General features: G+C 33.4%; 1 protein-coding gene across 1 annotated transcript in view; it reads right to left on the bottom strand.

Moving 5' to 3' along the window:
• LOC143242276 (serine/threonine-protein kinase ATR-like) overlaps nt 1–19,698 on the bottom strand; it is a 45,386-nt gene that overhangs the window by 9,968 nt on the left and 15,720 nt on the right. The window contains exon 8 of the mRNA XM_076485642.1: nt 2,853–2,939. Within this exon, the coding sequence (XP_076341757.1) occupies nt 2,895–2,939 (45 nt within the window). The 3' untranslated portion in view covers nt 2,853–2,894. The remainder of the gene's footprint in view (nt 1–2,852; nt 2,940–19,698) is intronic.

Below are 19,698 nucleotides of genomic sequence, written 5' to 3'. Positions count from 1 at the left end.
CACTGATCATATATTACTGCAGCAGTAATTTGGTTTGTCAACATATTAGATACCCAGAGCTCTCATAAATGTGAACAAGTGACCTCAATGTAAGGCTCAGGAAAAAGAGGAAAATACCAAAGACAGGAATTTTGTTTCTTTTGTTGTTGTGGTTTTACTTCTGAAAATATTTTTGACTATTTGAAAGCTGCAGGAATATTCTTCTATGATATCATATGTTTATTCTGGTTTATCAAGTGCAGTATGCAATAATTGATTGAAATCCAAATTATTTATTAGATAAAAATTCATCTTGACCAAAAAATATAGAATTTAAACTTTTTATATTTGAAATGAAAGATATAAACCCTTAACAGAATTAGATTTATCTACATTAATTTTCTAAAAGGTACAACTGAAGATTGCCATTTAAACTCTTAAAATGCTTCAGTAGTCTAACACTAATAATGCAAACACAGAAAACCATACAGTTGATTTAAAAAAACCTTTATACTTTACGTTTTTAGTAGATAATAGATACATAGATAAAAAAATAAACTACATTACCTTCATCTCTCAAGTCTACATAAATACTCTTCTTTTCACTCTTATTTTCAACATCATCGTGGGAAAACTTGCATTTGTCACCTTTCTTACACTGTCCTTACTTATAAAAAACATACAGTACAGATTTAGGATCAGTTCCTGAAATTAAAATAGTTATATCACCTTTCTGCAAGAGATGAATATAACTGAACTGTAGCCTTGTTGAGAGTAACAAGATAAAACACTTCAATGCTGTGGTATGTGATTTACATTAAGCAGACTTTTATCACTTGTTTTGATTCACCCTAAGAATATCAGTGACCTAACTATTGAAAAACACACAAAAATTATGAAAACTCATTTAATATTAAAGATAGTTATGTACAGTATAATAATTCATGCTTTTAGTTAATATGTACACAATACTTGTACCACACACTTGTTACATAAGTTGTTTTAATTTTTAAAGTTATAAAAACAGATAAAATGTACCAGCATGCATTTTTAAAATGTATAAAAATAACATTCAATAAAATTACAGTAATATAATAGCTTATGCTTTTGTTTTGAATGAGTTTTAGCTACGTAAATAATGTCATTGTACTTATAAAGCCAATTATTGTTGGTTAGTCACAATTATCTACCTGATTTATGTCTCTGCTAAGTGTTATAACTACAGAACTCATATGGAATAAAACTGTATTTCTTTCCAACCACTCCAAAAGAAAATATTTAACTCTCACTGATAAAGAATAAATATTTATAATTACAAGTTATACATTAGTACAATTTTAGTGCCAGACCTTAAAAAAATAATGAAAAATAAATATTTAGAACTTTAAATGGGTGAAATTGTAAACCTGATGTTCCACACTTTAGAAATTCTTTTATATATGACTAATGCTAAAAAAATCCTCACTTATGTCAGGGAAATGTATCTCTAAAAGTAGAAAGCAAAGAGGTTCCATCTTTAAACACATTTAAGACTACATGTCAAGAGCAATATTAATATGGTAGAATACATCATGATGTATTTCAGTTTCTATATAATACATAAGGTATAAAAACCATAATAATTCTGGAAAGTATTTTAACTTTTCTTGAATAACTCAGTTTGAAAGATTCAACTTATGTTATTTGCTATTTCTAAAAATAATATCTTAAAATCCTTTATCACCAACTTAGACAGCCAGATCATTGATGTATCCAAAGATAATCTGTATTAATAACATTTTATGTAGTAATTCTTAAAAGTCTTCAGTTAACTATAAAATCCTATGTTTTTTAGTACTATTAAACCTCACATTGACATATTCTCCTGCTCATTTTACACCACTTCAAAACAAGCAAAAGCAACACTGGAAAAAAAGAAAAATCTTTGTATTTATATGTTTACAAAAACATGCCATATCAACATGTAGGGAGAGGTTAAGTGATTAACAATATATCACGTATTTCGTGATGACGAGAAACCAACTTGAAGTAAAAAATGTATTTCAGGACAACTGTTGCAAACTCCTTCTTTGTTAATCTGGAGATGACCTAAGAAGGTCAAAACATTGTTCTCAATTTTGTTTTGGTATCACCAGTTGTCCTAAGATACATATCACATACTTGTTATGTTACTGGAAAGTGATACAACAATGGGAATATACAAATTTCAGAATTTCCTGCTCACACTCTCTATTGAATTACATAGAAATAACTTATGAGAAAGCTAGTCTAATCTAGCATTTGTATTAGGTAAAATTAAAATAATAAACCTTTACACTCCATACAAAAATTATACTGCACAACAATTTTTTTGAAATTTTTTGCTTCCTGAAAAGGTTTTGCTGATTGTGGCAGGTATCTGGTGGGTATGCACAAATATAGTTTTGGTTTTGCTTCATCAGTAGAAACTTTGAGAAATAGTCAGTTAACTGTTTACTGGCAATAACTTATTTAATTGTGTTTATGTTTGTAATACACTATTAAGTTCAACATAATTAAAAGTGTTTTGCTCCTGATTTTTGTTTGTATTCAATGTCCAGTGCATCACGTTCCAGTGTTCAAGAGTAGTCAGCAAGCATTGACAAATTCCAGTTGCCCTGATATTGTTTTCCCATTGTAGCAAAACTGAAGATTTCAATGAAACTATACGTAATGGGCAAATGTGGACGTGATTTTCATGATCAGCAGCCAAACATCTATAAGGAACACCCAACAGTGTTCAAGAAGCAAAAACTTTGTTGTGCAGTGTTATCTAACATTAACTTCATTCTCCACAAGCAAGGAAAGGTGACAGAAAAAAAACCTATTTCTTAATATAAAGAGTAGTATTTTACCTTTCTCATCTTTCTGTGTTGTTACAGATTTTAATGTCAAGTTCAGGTCCTCAATTTCCTTCTTTTTCTTCCTACTTGTTGATCTACCTAAGGTAATGTGAGTAGAGGGTGATTACTCTTATATTACCAACAATTTGTTTGAACCTTTGTATCAATAACTTTAATAAACATGGCATACTATTTCACTGATTAAGTAAACAAATTATGCATTACAAAGATAATTAGAGTTTTAAAATATTCAAAACATATTATGTAATAAATGTTCATTAAAAATAAAGAAAATGTGACAGCTGTTAAGATGAAAATTACACTTTATGAATTTGACATTAATGTGGTACTTATAAGATAACTATATGGAAGTATTATTTTACACAGCCTTTCATACTGTTTTTCTTCATACTTTTCTACAGACAATGTTGATGATAATTATGAAATTACAAAGTGTTAAAGACATGTTAAAAGGTCAACAGAAAATTCTGCAGTTTCAAACACTGGTAAAAGTTAAGGTAGCCTTGGATACCTTGTTTGACTAATATTTTGAATGCTAATGCACTGTCTTCTCATAAGTTTATAAGAACTGACCACACCTTTTCAGCATGATATTAAAGCAGTAAAATGAAGTAAATAACACCCAGAATTTGCCTTTATCAGACCCAACTTAAATTCATCTGATCTATTTAGGATGTGTGTGTGTTGGTGTGCATCACCACTGAATATACCCCAAATCAGTCATTTTCTGACCTCAACAAAGTATTTGGTTATTTCAAAATCAGATTTGATACACTAGCCAAAGAATACTATAAAAAACAGAAACAAGAAACAGTCTCATCTTTACCTGACACACCATCTCATGTGCACCAGACAAAACAATATCACCAAACAAGAAGCATCACAATGTAATTTGAAAAACAATTAGTCAACATGACTGTAATCCATCATTACTACACAACCTGTGTGAGGAAATTAGTCACTCACACAATCAGCAGAACTTCACAAGTAGCATGGAAATTTCTAAGGCAGACATAAAGACAGCTTTCTGTGCAAGACGTGAACTGCCTCTAAAAAGATTAATTTTTGATTACTGAATATTGAAGATGGTAATAATTGGACACACAAGTTGATTATTTTCATAAAATTAATTGATTACTTTGCATGAAACTAACTCATGTATCAATTCTCATTCTGATTAAGAAATTTTGAAATTTAACCATGAATTTTGCAACAAGTTATTTTATGGTCTGGCCTAAAGCTAAGCAATGTAAATCTAATTCAGATAGTCAAAGTGAGAGAAAAATAGTGCCACCATCAACACAGATAACCATTTATTTTAGTTTCTGTTCAAATACATTAAAATTACAAATGGTTGATATAAATAAATCAACTTTTTTTAGACTGTTTGCAAATTTTTAACACTGCTTCCACAGGCCAGACACCCAGGATTTGTGCTGAATGGCTATCCTTAATAAATAAAATCATTCTAGAATGAGCTAAAACTCACTTTTAGAGTTTTCTGGTTGAACAAAATCTCCTACAAAGTTTTATGAAAAAATATGCAGATTTAGTAATGCTATTGAAAGTTTTGACTCCCATAGTACACAGTAGTAAACTTGGAAGATGTGTATGTTATGTTATTAACTATTTGTTCTCATTCTTGCTTTTTGTTTTCAGAGTAGGTACAAAGGCCATGACCTTCACATCAGTGGGATAATTCTCATCTAGCTATTTCAAAAGTTTGTTCTTCAATCTATCTTTCATTTCTTTAAACATCATTGACTAGAATATCAGTGCAAGTATAACTTTTTCTGGCAAAACTTGTTGCACATTATTGGCATATGAGAATAGTTTTGTATCATCAGATTTAATTGTATTTCCAGTCATGTTCATAAGATCATCTGGATCTCCTGGAAGTAATGTAGTACTAAAAATCCTTAATCCTGCCATGCAGAATGCAAGCAATCAACTGTTCTTTTCAAGAGCACTGAAACTTGATGCTTTTCATCGAGCTTCTTGATTTGGAAAGTTTAATGTTGTTGTGCATTCAATACCAAATTGAATCGGCATTGCTCCTGTGCCATGTTGAAATACCACAACGTCTTGCTTTTACACTTCAATTTTTGGATTATCTGCATCATTCATTCAGTGTCACAAACTCCATGGGATCCTCAGAAGTTCTGCTAGACATTTCGTCTTCATCACTCTCCAGTGGAATAGATGAATCAGTCCTTTATTTTCTCTTTCTTCATACTTTTAAATTACCTTGCAGTTCTTTCACACCTGTTTTTTTATGCAATTTTGACCTCTAAGTCTGAACCATTACATCTACACTGTCACTTTGAACTTACAAGTCACTTTCTTCTTTTCCTGTATCAATGTTACTTTATCAATACAGGATCAGCACACTTAATCACTGAATGTTGTAGCATGTTGACATCTGTTTTGTGGCCAGCTGTAGATCAAATTTTCACAAAGTGTGCAACAGTTATCTGTATTTTGGCCAATCAGGTTTTGGTAAAGGTATCAACCAATTAACTAAAGATCCGAAGTGACTGCAAAGTGCAATTATCTACCCATGCTGTTTTTGGTCTTGTATCTGAATTTGTTTTAATGAAAAACTATTTAATATTATAAAAACTAGTTTTCATAGTTTAAAACTTGCACATAAAAGTCATTAATACAATTAAGTTATAAAGAGAAGTACTTGCCCTGTTAAGTGCTCTTGAAGCTTTACTAGTTGCTTCACGTGTACAAGTGACAGTAAGAATAAAACCATAATAACCTGTAGGACTCACTCAACCACTAGAAATACCTTTTCTGATTACAATAGAGCCACAATTCAAAGCACGTTTTCACCATTGCCTTTAAAGTCTAAAATTGTAAATTTACAATTTATGTAGTCCCAACTTATAAGTTATATACTAATAATTTCATTTTAAAATGTTGTCCAAATCTACTTACATAATTCGGCAGACACTACTTGTAATGAGAATGAACAATTATTAATTATGTGGTTAACTAACTCGTTTTCGTATTAACCCTCACAGACCAGCATTAGGCTTAGCAGCTACGATAAATTCAAGTTACAGTACATTTTTACAAGTACAAATATTGCACTGGTTAATATTTACAATGTCCTTGTACACGACAATAAAATTTAAATATGTTTCACTTTTTTCTTCTTGTAAATTTTCTTTCCTGATTCGTTTGGTTTTTCCTTGGGGTGATCACTTCACATAAATAAATCTATAAACATTTTACTGCATCATATCTTTTAACCCCAACGTATTGAATGCAATATTTTGCTTGCAAATTGTCAGTGACCTGCGTAGTAAGCTACATGTGTTATCGAGCGACCTCTACAATTCCAAAAAGTGCCAAGCGAATCTGCAAGAAAATTCTCGTCATATTAAGAATATTAAAAAGCTTACGTATGCTTATATTCTTGTCATTGTTAGTAGAATAGAATATTTTGTAATTCTAGCAGTATTATGAGGTTAAAAGGTGACAAATAGGACTTGGATGATATCACAATAGTTGTCTCCAGATCCTAAGGTAAGTAATTAATGTGATTTTAATCTGTAATGTTTAATATTGCATTAGTACTAAAACTGGCGCTCATGCCCATGAAGGCCCGGCATGGCCTAGCGCGTAAGGCGTGTGACTCGTGATACGAGGGTCGCGGGTTCGCGCCCGCGTCGCGCTAAACATGCTCGCCCTCCCAGCCGTGGGGGTGTATAATGTTACGGTCAATCCCACTATTCGTGGGTAAAGAGTAGCCCAAGAGTTGGCGGTGGGTGGTGATGAGTAGCTGCCTTCCCTCTAGTCTTACACTGCTAAATTAGGGACGGCTAACACAGATAGCCCTCGACTAGCTTTGTGCGAAATTCCCAAACAAACAAACAAATGCCCACGAAATGTGTAAAGCTAAAATTCTACGTCGGATGTTGATCAAAGCTGGTAGTAGTGGTAGTTGTGAGTTTATTATTGCAATTACAAACTATAAATTAAAGTACTTCAAAGTGTATATGAGATTGGGATAAATGGCTCATTTATTATTTGAGTTCATATTGTTTTGTGATACAATAACTTGTAAGTTACTCAAAATTTCGAATAGAAAGACTTACATTTTCAAAGCAGTATAGTTTTGTAATAAACTTTTCAAATTCCGAGTGAAAATTCGTTGGATATCAGTTTGTTTGTTTGTTCAGAATTAAGCACAAAGCTGCACAATGGGCTATCTGTGCTCTGCCTACCATGGGCTTCGAAACCCTGGTTTTAGTGGTGTGAGCCTGCAAACAAACCGCTGTACCATTTGAGGCTTGGACATCAGTATGAGCACCTTTCTAAAATCTAAATTGTATTTCATTAGGTGTCAATTAAGTCCTAAAACGTAACCTTAAGAATATTAGCAATAGAAATAATACATTTAGCAGATTAAGAATAAAATATTAGTTCTTAAAGCTATAGTCTTTGATTGACAATGTAGTACCAAAGAAACTGCTGTTGTGGCATATAACACAACTCATTAAGGATGTTCATTCGAAGCATTCAATTTCACACACACACACACACACATATATACATACATTCTTTTGGGATCACTGGCCATTAATAGGAAGCCAAAGGGTCTGATATTAATGAAGATGAAAAAAGTTCTTAAACTGTTCAGTTACTTATTTTGCTTATGCTTGTGACGTTTTTGGATAAAATACATATAATTTTCACAATAAAAGATTATTACTTAAATCTCAAATATTTGCGTATTTTATACAAATTTATTATAAAAACATTTTCACCATTTCAGTGTTGATTTGATAAAAATACACATGTACTGATTATACTTTATATATGTATATATTTGTTTTGAATTTCGTGCAAAACTGCTCGAGGGCTATCTGCGCTAGACATTCCTAATTTAGCAGTTTAAGACTAGAGGGAAGGCAGCTAGTCATCACCACCCAGCGCCAACTTTTGGGCTAATATTTTACCAACGAATAATGGGATTGACCGTCACATTATAACCTTCCCACGGTTAAAAGGGCGAGCATGTTTAATGTGACGGGGACTCTCAAAGTAATTACAGGTATTAGAAAATATTTCTTCTGTCTGGTGATAAGGTGGAGTGAGAAACTTCAAATTCAGAAATAATCCACGAAGTACAAATGACTCAATAAAGGAAAATGAATACTGAATACTACATGTTGTCTTCGTTTCTTTGTATCAGAAACATTACGCGAAAAGTAACACAACAAAATATGTTTTGTGAGGTGGATAGACTTAAAAGTACATTATTTTGTTATTTTGCTTCTCTTGTACTCCTGGAAGGTTCTACATTTATGTTATTTCCTCTGAGACCTGAATATCCACCTCGGTGTTTGCCTTATATGGAGACTGCTACTCCTTTACCAACGAATAGTGTGATTGACTGTAACATTATAAAGCCCCCATGGCTGGGTGGGCGAGCGTGTTTGGTGTGACCGGGATTCGTACCCGTGACCCTCCCGATTCTGAGTCGAACACCTTAACACGCTTGGCCATGTCGGGCCATATATGTATATATACAGTCATAAACTTTCGCAGTTTGTAAAACAATTTTAAAAATATTTTTAGCATAATATTTTTACAATTTGAGTTATCTATAAGTATATAAGATAACGTGTACACTCTTGCATAATTTTAAAAGGTAATAGTTTTTATACATTTAATTATTTTCCTACTGTAAATTGTTGTTTTGTTTTTGAATTTTGCGCAAAGCTACTCGAGGGCTACCTGCGCTAGTTGTCCCTAATTTAAGACTAGAGGGAAGGTTGCTAGTCATCACCACCCAATGCCAACTCTTGAACTACTCTTTTACCAACGTACAGTTGGATAGACTGAACCATTATAACGCCTCCACAGCTGAAAGGTCAAGCATGTTTGGTAAAAGACTAACCTAGGGTTGGCAATAGGTAGTGTTAAGTCGTTGCTCTTCCGAGACCCTCAGATAACAAGTCGCATGCCTTAACCCACATGGCCATCCCGGGGCCACCAACTGTAAATAATATGATATGATGGTGGATTTGTTAATGTATCTTTGTATGTATTGGAGCCTTCTTAACCATGAAATATTGTTTTTACTGCAAAATACTTACAGGTAAATATCAGCCATTTTCTTTGAAATTAAACATCTGTTTTCAATTTTCTAACTTTGAACTTCATACAACTTTTGAACCACTTACTTAATCAAATGAGATTCTGGTTCTTATTCCATAGTATCAACTATTATTTGTATCTTGATAAAATTATTGCAAATTTTAACAACAAAGACACCATATATAAATATGTTTTGAATCCCATTAGAAAATAATGGTAGTGTGAAGGTTTAAAATTATTTAAGTATGATTATTTACACACATTGAAAAACCTTCAGTAGTCTAATGTATTTGACTGTGGTGAAACAAGCTAAAAGAATTAGGAATCTTTTTTTTTAGAGAAATTTATAATTTGAAAATAAGAAGGCTATTTTAACCTTGATATAAGATCTTGATGTGGGCTACCATTGCATTTAACAGCTTATAAGGCTCACTGGCATACAACAACTACAGTAGTGGTTGGAATACAATTGATGTCAGTAGTTTGTTATAACAACAGTTTTTATAATATGAAGTTTGTGAATGCTAACTTAGAAAAGGTATTCACTCCATAACAACTGTTATACAAGTGTTCATTGTCTGTTCCCTAGTAGGACAGAGGTAAGTCTTTGAATTTACATTGCTAAAATCAGGGCTTTGATTTTCCTTGGTGGACACAGTAGATGGCCTGATGCTGCTTTGCTATAACAGAACAAACACATTCCATCTAATGTGTACAGAATATTATCCACCATCCATTCACCATATTGTCTGGTTGAAATTATTTATGAATGAAATCATTAGATCATTAATGCATATAATAAACCTTTGAAGTCCAAAGTACATGTAGTTTTTATATTAATTAATGCATTCAGAGGGATTTTATGTTTCTAGCTTGTTATATTACATTCTCAAAGTATATTTGCAATTTTTCTTCATTTTGTTTCACACAACTATTTAAAAGTTATTATATTTTATCAGAATATGTCACTTTTATGACTGAACCTTTTTATATTTATTATTCAGGTAAAATAATAACATTTGGTCAATCTACAATCTCTTAAAGGTGAAAAAAAATTATATCTGAGGTAGCTCATATCCTTATGTTTTCATTATCAGTTTTGAGGGTTATTTTTAGGAGTCACAAGACAATGGAAAAATTCCATACATATAAAAAATTTGCTAATGTGTTCATGTGCTATGTAGCAGCAGTAGTGGATTTATCAAGTGGAAGCTGACATATGCTCTCCACAGAGATCCATTGTATGGGTTTTCTCTGCACAAAACCACAGCTGGCCACTGTACAATGTTTTATCTCATTAGACAGGACTTAGTGTACAAACAGTACCGGTATATTTTTTTTTTTCTGGTTATAATCAGCTATGTTTTTTGAGTAGTTGTGATACATGCTTTATTACATAGTGGGGTTTAACTACATTGATTTGGTGATGATGTTGTGAATTTTATTTCCTGAAGAAAGGTAATTATAGCCTTTAGATGTTGATGATCTTCCTTATCTGGTAAAACATAACGGGAGTAATCATGTTGTATATTTTGTTATTCAGTGAGGTATGAGTTTAGTGCATCATGTAGTCATAGAATTTGATTTTGGACCTTTTGAGATGTAAATGCAGTGTTTTGTTATCATGAAAATTGTAGTCAAAAATAATAATATCTAGATATTTTCAAACATTTGTTAACTTTTCATAAGTCTATGCAATCACTGTCTTCAGAAAGTTTTACTCATGAAAAAATCTAAAGGAACTCAACACTGCCAGTTTTTATGCCCCTGTAAAAGTGTTTTATGTGCATTACATCAAGGTCATAAAAGCAAGAATTTGTTTATCCTTTTTAATACTACTAAAATACTAGGGTATAAGCATTTGATAATTTTTTAGATTTTATAATGTCATTAAAACTTTTAATTACTTTTCCATTATCTACAATTTTTACCCTCTTGTAAGTTACAAAAACACAATGTGCTCATTACCTTTGAAGGATTTTCAAAATGACAGGGTTTATAATTTTGTTGTTTTCTGACAATAATTATATTTGCTCAGGCTGCAAGCTATGAAGTGATGTACTAAATTAATTTTGGTTCTCCTATATTGTGTTTATGAAGAATACTTGATTATGAGTTCTAATAAAAATTGCTAGGTTTATCAGCAGCTTTATTTAAAATCTCCAGATACCTACCTTGTAGCTTAATAATGGAAAATGTCACTACTACAGCAGCTTCTTGGATATAAAATATGGCAATTGTCAGTCAGGTCTTCAAAGAAATCTATGCAGTCTTGATAACATTCTGTAAGCCCTGACATAATGTGATTGGGATTAACTTGTTGCCACTTGCTGGTAATATCAGCAGCAGGTTACCAAAGAGATGTATTGTTCTTTGAAGTAAGATTGAGGCATAATTGTTAGTGTTCCTAAGGTCTTCTAGACAATATATGTTAGTTAATCATAAGGAAAACAAGATTTTAGATTGCATGCAGGGAAATGCTGAGTAAAGAAGAGTAAGAAGTGATCTTATGAAAGGTTATAAGATTATTGGAAGGGGAGTCACCTTCCATAAAAACATCAGGTGACTTTCCTTCTGGGTTTTTTCTCTTTTCTCTCCCTTTGCACCACTACAACACGCTTGAGACTCACTGGACCTATTTCTCACTAAAAACTTGTCTAATAAGATTTGTTTTTGCCTGCATTTTAAAATGTTTCAGAAGTAAGACATGGCATTGTCATTGAAAAGGTTTATGCTGCAGTTTGCTACAGCTTTGTCAGGGTGAAATTTTTCCACAAAACTTTGCAACTCTCCCTATTTTCCACACTTTCCTTGATTAATGAACTAGGAACACCCTCCCTTCCCTCCTCCTCATCTGAAGACACTTCCTCAGTGTTGCCTTCTGTTGCTGCTCCTTCTGAAGGTCTTGGAGTTCTTCCATGGTGAGCTCAGTGTTGTGGTCTTCCACCAACTCCTACACATCATCACCACTCACATTCAAGCCCATACACTTGCCTAGTGAGACAATATCCTCGACAATAGGCTCAGACTCAAAGTCTTCAAAATCTCTATCTGCTACTGAATCTGGTTGCAATTTCTTCCAGGTTGAGTTCATGGTCCTCAAAGACACTTCCTTCCAGGCTTTGTCTATGATCCTCAAGCAATGGAGATTATTAAAGTGATTTTTCCAGAACTCTCTGAGGGTTAACTCTGTGTCATACTTTACTATTAGCCCTCCACATGACATTTAATTTTCTTTTCAGAAAATTATTTTTTAAAAAAACAACTGGGTTCTCAGAATGGTAAACAAGCAAAGGCTTAAGTTTTAAGACCCCACTTGCATTATTACATGACAATAGAGTTAGCCTGTCCTTCATTGGCTTGTGCCCTAGCAGTGACTTCTCCTCCTTGGTGACGTGGGTTGTCTTTGGCATTTTCTTACAAAAAAGGCCTGTCTCATCACAGTTGAACACTTGTTTGGGAATAAAACCCTCAGCTTCTACATAGTCCTTAAATTCCCTGACAAATTTATCAGCAGCATCTTTGTTAGAATGAGCACCCTCCCATGTCTCACGAAGCTATGTATGTCACTTCTCTTCCAATATTTTTCAAAACACTCCTACTAGCCTTAAAGACATCACTTGGATCAGCACTCGTTCCAGAAGTATTTTCAGGAGGTCAGCATAAAACTGCTTTGCTTTCTCACAAATGATGGTCTCAAAATGCTATCACCAGTTAACTGTTTTTGTTTGCCCAAATCAACAACACTTTTTACACCTCTTCCATTGTTTGTGATCTTTGTTTCGTAAGCACTGTCACTCCTTTTGCAACATCACCTCCTTTATTTTTCAGTATGGTGCAGGCTGTAGACTTTGCCATTCCAAACTGTGCAGCAAGGTCAGACAAGCGAACACCACTCTCTTACTTCGTTACAAGATCTTTTTTCTCCTTTATTGTGGCTCTTACAACGTTTCTTTTTGGTTTGCCGCTTTCATTATCCTTCTTTGACTTCATGATGACTTATTTAATCAGAATATTTAGAAAAAAAAAACGAAAACGTTCACAACAGATTTTAGTGGGGGTGTGGACTGAGCGACATGTGTGAGCAAAATGTTTTGGGCAAACTTGGCATAGGCCGAAAATGGTCAAAGGGTCGTTCAGCTCATCAGTCGGGCTATTTCAGGGGTTTAGGCTAAACAACTTTGTTCGGGAACCGAGTTTATGTTCGACAACCGAGACATTATTTTCTCAAACAATATGTTCGAAAACCAAATAGTTCAGGAAGGGAGTCATTCAAGAAGATACCACTGTATTTGACTTCATTTTATATGCCATTATTCCATATTTTAAGTAAGTTATGGATTCCACGTGAACAAAATTCCTTGAATTTGGATTAAAAAACAATCTTAAGTCAGTTTTGAGTTCCTCGTTTTTTACAAACCTTTCTTCATCTTAGTAATGCTGTGAGGATCTTAAAACATGATAATCAGATGGAGCAGTATCTAGTGAATAGGATCGATGAGGCACAACTTCCCATTTTAAGGCCTGAAGTTTTTCTAGGGTCATTTATGAAGTGTGTAGGATTCAAAACACAATCTTAAGTGGTGAAAAAACATTAGTCTTCTATATTGATTAATGCAGTTCTTTTCCTTACCAGTGCTTGGTGTTAGCACTCCAACTGATGACAATATCTTTCAGCTGTGATTTGGATCAAAAATTTTGTGATAAACTGCACTTCCCAGATCTCACCAAACACAAGGCAAAACTTTTTTTTTGGATATCAGCCATTCTTCGGTGTTGGTACAGGTGTGTAACAGAGATTCAACAATTGTCTCTTACGTTGAGTATGCTCATAACAAAAAAACAAAAAAAAACACTTCTCGTTGCCACTAACAATTCTTTCCAGAATTGGTTCATGAGCATTTCTTGTTGTCAAAGATTAACAAATAGTGACTCTCTCAACATGTTAATTATCCGAAACCTAGTGTCCAAGTTTTGAAACTTTTCCAATTTCGTAGATGTAGGTAATGATTGTTACATGGAGCTGTTGAGCCATTTCTCACATAGTCAACTTTGGATTGCTTCAAATATTAAAATATTGACATAGAGAAAAGGCATAAATTTGCAAGTTCTTTTCCTCAAACCGAATGATAACTTTTTTGCATAAAAACGTTATTTACTTTCCTACCTAATATTCTCTGTGATAATTCTTTGTATCATTAAAGTTTTGTGCTCTGGTAGTCATCACTATGGTCACAATTTTCGTGTTTGCAGCATCCCTAATGTGTTTCTTTAAATATTTGTTATACACGCACACTCGTATATAATTGATTTGAAAAATTGATATTTCACATTCTGTATTTTATTCCATACAACAACTTTATTTCTTTATTTTAATTTTTACTGCACTTCTTATTCTCACCCCTCAGTGTGGACTCCTGTACGTGGTGAAGGGAACTCCCAGGGAAGGTTCTGTTCTTTCAGATTACCTCTTCTGGGATCTAAACATCCACCCACGTGTTTACCATGTGTGGTGAACCGTGAAGGGGAAGATAGGATCCTGTTGGTTGGGGTCCAACCATAACACACCACTTTGACCTTGAATTCCTATAGACAGGAGCCTTGGAGTGGCCCCCCTTGGATCAATCAGCTGGTCCACTTGGGCTATGGTCAACCAGGTACCAGTGTTGAAAGTTCTTAACAGGTGTTGTGGACTTTGTGTCTGATGCAGGTGTTTGGGTGTAGTGCTCACAAAACCCTGTCGTTGCTGCAGTGTCCTTGCTTGACATTGTAGTGCGTCTCCTTATAGGGCTCTATGGTGGGTGGGATCAGAGGGCACCAAAAGTTTCTTTTCTCTTATGGATCCTCCAAACAAACATTTAAATAAAATAGTGAAAAAACAGTCAATAGGAAAACAATCACGTCTTGAAGATTCTGATCAGCAATGTTCAACATCTGTAACACCAGTTGTACCTCATTTTATTATCCTACATTCTCTTTCAGAGAAACCTTGAGGGCAAATGTCCTCCTTTTTTTATTCAGAAGGGACTGTAGGGACTTGCTAGCTCTCCAAAGTCAGAAAAGAAGCTTTGATCTGGAGACATATCAGTGGAAACATCCAACAGTTATTGTTGAGAGGGATTTGAAGAACATCCCGAGTCAGAGATTTTAGCTGGGTTCTCCACTCGAGTTTCTGCAGTGAGGCGTATCTCCACTCACAAAGATGGAGTTACAATACCGAACAATATCCTCATTCTGACATTTACATCACCACCTGCACCTGTCACCATCAAGGCAGGTTATCTAAATTGCAGGGAATGGCCGTACATTCCAAACCCTCTCCGATGTTTCCAGTGTCAGAGGTTCAGTCACTTAAAGACGTCACATCATAGTTGCCTGACATATGCTACTCTACACACCCTTCAAGGCCGTTGCCATCCGTGTTTCCTTGGGTCGTACTATCACTGTTTGTAAATGGCATCCAGTGTAAAGATGTCGTTTAAATTGATATATTTACAATTTTACTCTTCATTTTAAACTAGAATATGTAAATATAACAATATGAACCAGTATTGGGCAAGAATGCCCTATGAAACAGGTATTCATTTTTTTCTGGGCTGCCATAACAAGTAGAGACGTGCATGTCATTTGTAAAATTTTTATGCTTTACTAAAATAAATGATGTCAAAAAATGTAACTTATACAAGCTTGGATGCTATTGGTGAGCTTTTCAGAAAATTTTGATGAAAAATGTGGATGTAGGAGAACATATTTTAATTGATGAAGCATTAGTTCTATGGAAAGGATGACTAGGCTTTCCCCAATTCATAAAAACTAAATGTACAAGGCATCAAATTATTTGTCATGTGCAACAGTGAAAACAATTGGTGTGAATACAGCTTAAGGGCATACTACAGAGAATACCCAACAATCAATATTCTTTACTTGATGTTGAAGGAGTAAATAAGCTTACATCTAGTGAAAAATAAATAACTGTCCATTTATTAGAATCTGTTCTTGAACAAGGGTGTCATGTAACTGTAGTCAACTGGTATACAAGTACTTGATTGGCACATTTTTTGAAAACTCAAAATATAATGAGGATGACTACTATTCACACTAATAGAGAAATCCCAAAAGAGCTCGCTAATGAGCATCTGGAGAGTCATGACACAGCTTTTGTTCGTAATGACAACGCTCTGATAGTAAAATGGGAAGACAGAAGAGCAGTATATGTGATAACCACAAAATATTCAGCTAATTTTGTTGAAAAGGATAAAACTTACTTTGGGGACAAACTATGCTATATAGAAAAGTTTAATGAAAACATGGGAGCAGTTGATAAAGCAGAACAGTTGCTGAAGCTTTATGAGCCAAGTCATAAACCCCATGCATGGTTTAAGAAGCTAGACCTACACTTGCTGACATGTATGCTGCTAAATAGTTTTCATGTTTACAAAAATACTGCAAAAAAAAATTTACTTTCAAGAGGTATGTCGTAATGGTCACACAGCAACTGGTGGAAATGCATAATTCAGATGGAATTGCCACTAAAAAAGAAATTTGTTGCTATCAATCCTCAATGTAGGTTGCAAGCAATAGCCTGGAAAAAACTGTCCATGCTTTAGTTTCTATTCCACCCTTGCCTGGTGGTTGAAATATGCATCCAAAAAAGTGATGCAGAGTGTGATATCCAAAATGAAAGGAAACAAGAAAGTGTTGTAATGAATGCTCTGAAAAACCAGGTCAATGCAGTACAGACACTTTGAAATATGGCATAATAAATAGGATTCTTCCATTTACGTAAGTATTATAATTCAATAAAGTTATATACTAATATACTCGCATATTTTTCAAGAACATATTATATAAGTAATACACTCATAAAAACAAAGTGTATAAAAATTAATTATTTTATTGGTAGGTGGGTAAAAATCATTTTATGCTACATGTGGCAATTTTCACAATTTGTACAGAAAGGGTTATTAACAAATTGTTAGAGTACAACAAGGACCCAAATTATGAATATATTTTCTATAACATGTTCAATAAATGCAAAGAGTTAGATTGCAATATGAATTTCAAATTTAATTTCTTGTATCTCATGTCCATTTCACTGCTGGCACAAAGATTTAAGGTTGTTGTTTTGAATTAAGCACAAAGCTACTCAATGAGCTATCCGTGCTCTGCCCACCATGGGTATCGAAACATGGTTTTTAGCATTGTAAGTCCACAGACATACCGCTGAGCCACTGGGGGGCAAGATTTAAGAGAAGGTGGAACATCAGCATGATGGCTGATTATTGCTGAAAATTGAAATAAAATAGCCAGAAGCAACATATAAAAGACCACATCCCATAGTTTTGAGACTAAAAGATGTACACTTCACTAAAAAAATCAGGAAGAATGAGAATGCATATTCATTGTAAATAATATTCATTTTTTCTGTCAAATAAGTTTTACAAATCAGGAAGAAGAAAAACCCTTACTTAGATCAAATTATTATTTTGTTTATGATAATGGATAAAAATACAAACAAACTAAAAAAGGAATATTATTTTTAAAACCAGTGGAGCTGAATTATGGGAAATTGAATATTAAATCCAAAACAACTTTAATTATTACCATTTTTTTATAATATCAAACATCCAACTGAGAAAACTAATGTTATATTTGTTTGTTTACTGCTAAGTACAAATCTGCAGGACAAACTATTTGTAATATGGGTAGTTACTGCTTCATAAGTTGTCGTCTTTTTTATTTTACTTCAAGCTTGTTCAGTTTTCACATTTCAAACATCTGGAGTTTGATTCATACTTCCACCAAACTTGTTGGCCCTGTCTCTGTTATGGCAATTTCTCAGTGCTACTGTTTTTGAACTGCTGATCAGAGAGAAGGCAACTGTTTGTTAGCACCCACCACCATTTGATTTTATTTCTAGAACAACGTACTAATTAATTAATTGATTAAAATACCACTAACTGCTCAGCTATAGTGGTCAGTTTGAATATATTAGTTTACTTAGAAAGGTTGGCAGTGATTTCTTTTGCTAATTATATTTATATTCACTAACTTAATACATACGTCAGCAGCAGAAAGTATACAAGACTTTACAAATCTACCTATTAGAAATTTTATCATTTTATCTGCCAAAAACCAGACATAGGCCTGTCGATTGATACAAAACTAGAAGTGGTTACAGAACAGTTGGAAATGACTTACAGAATCACCTTTTAGCCAGAATTATGAGTTAACAAACAACTTTTTGAACCATTTACATTTGGACTCACTCAGTTTTGGTTTTAACACCTAAATATTAGTCCATAAGAACCAATATTTAAAAGCCTTGTACTTTTCTGAATTTGACAAAGAAAAAAATCCCACTTTACATTTGGGTCACACCTCTTGATTTATATCATTTTGGTGATACTGTGCCTCACTGACTATACTATAACTGAAATGATGTTTATTTATACAATGGCTGATTAACATAGAAATATCCTCTGAATTTGTAAACACATTAGTAAGATTAGATACCAATAAACACAGAATGGAAGTAGCTAGATACTACATATCTATTATTTTTTTTGATAACACAGGTGGAAGGGGGGGAGGGATAAGATGAGGATCATACCACTGGTAAGTGAACTACCAACCACAACCTAGTCTCTTGAGAATAATATTAAAAAAAATCATAAAATTGGACAAATTTAAAAAAGCATGACAAAATACACCTTGACATGAGTACTGCCAAATGAGAAGTGATAATTTGGCAAAATTCAATAGGAGTGTCACATGTGTCTAGAGTGTGTGTCACACTACTTTTGTTTGCTAGAGGGATGTTGCATGATGATTTACAGGGAGATGCATTTGAATCAGTTGATTATAAGGTAAATGCTCAAGACGTGTTGCATATTAAAAAAACATTTCTGTATGGGGAGCAACATTTGAGAGGGTATAATGTACCATACTGGAAGGCAATTTTTTTTCCCTTACTTTTTAAGAACTTTTCAGAATAAGGGCTTCTGGCTTGAAATTTATTAACTTTCTAAACTTTTATGAACTCTTTATACATATGTGATCAGGTGGAATTAGTGTGACTCGAGTTTATTTACCCATTTTTTTCAAAAAAATTATATGATTCTGAAATTTAGTTGGTAATTTGCAAACTTTTGGCTAATGAGATTTGTTCAACCTCAAACTTTCTTTATTATCTAGCTAGTGGTACAATAAAATTTGTTTCAGTGATCATCTGGGTTAGGGGTTCTTTTGATAATCAAAATCCCTGTTCTGCAGATGATAGCATTGTTCCAATTGGTTTAGGGTGTAGTTTCTGAGTCTGTTGTTGTCCTAATTGTTTAGTCACAAAAATTTCTATACTTCACTGATGAAAAGTGAAAAACTGCCTTCCTTATGATAATGTTGTTTTGGCACTATATCATTTAATAATTTCATTACATGAAATGAAAGGCCTATGATATGTTCCTCCACCTACAAGTCTTATAATACGACAGCACTGTATTATTAAATAGTGTGGAACTGTGAACTTCAATATATAAATCTGTTAAACATGTCATTAACACTTATATCTGTAGCAACACATCACTCCATTAGCGTATGTAATTCATCAAGTATGATTAACCTTCAGTACCCATGAACATATCATTTACTTTATAAATTGTGCCAAAATAATAAAGATTAAAATATACCTAAATGAAAAATTAATCTACTCTAGGAA

Source organism: Tachypleus tridentatus, unplaced genomic scaffold (genome assembly GCF_004210375.1).
Source record: "Tachypleus tridentatus isolate NWPU-2018 unplaced genomic scaffold, ASM421037v1 Hic_cluster_2, whole genome shotgun sequence".
Taxonomy (NCBI): domain Eukaryota; kingdom Metazoa; phylum Arthropoda; class Merostomata; order Xiphosura; family Limulidae; genus Tachypleus; species Tachypleus tridentatus.
Note: the sequence above shows the minus strand (reverse complement) of the source record. Positions and strands in the feature narration are given on the sequence as shown.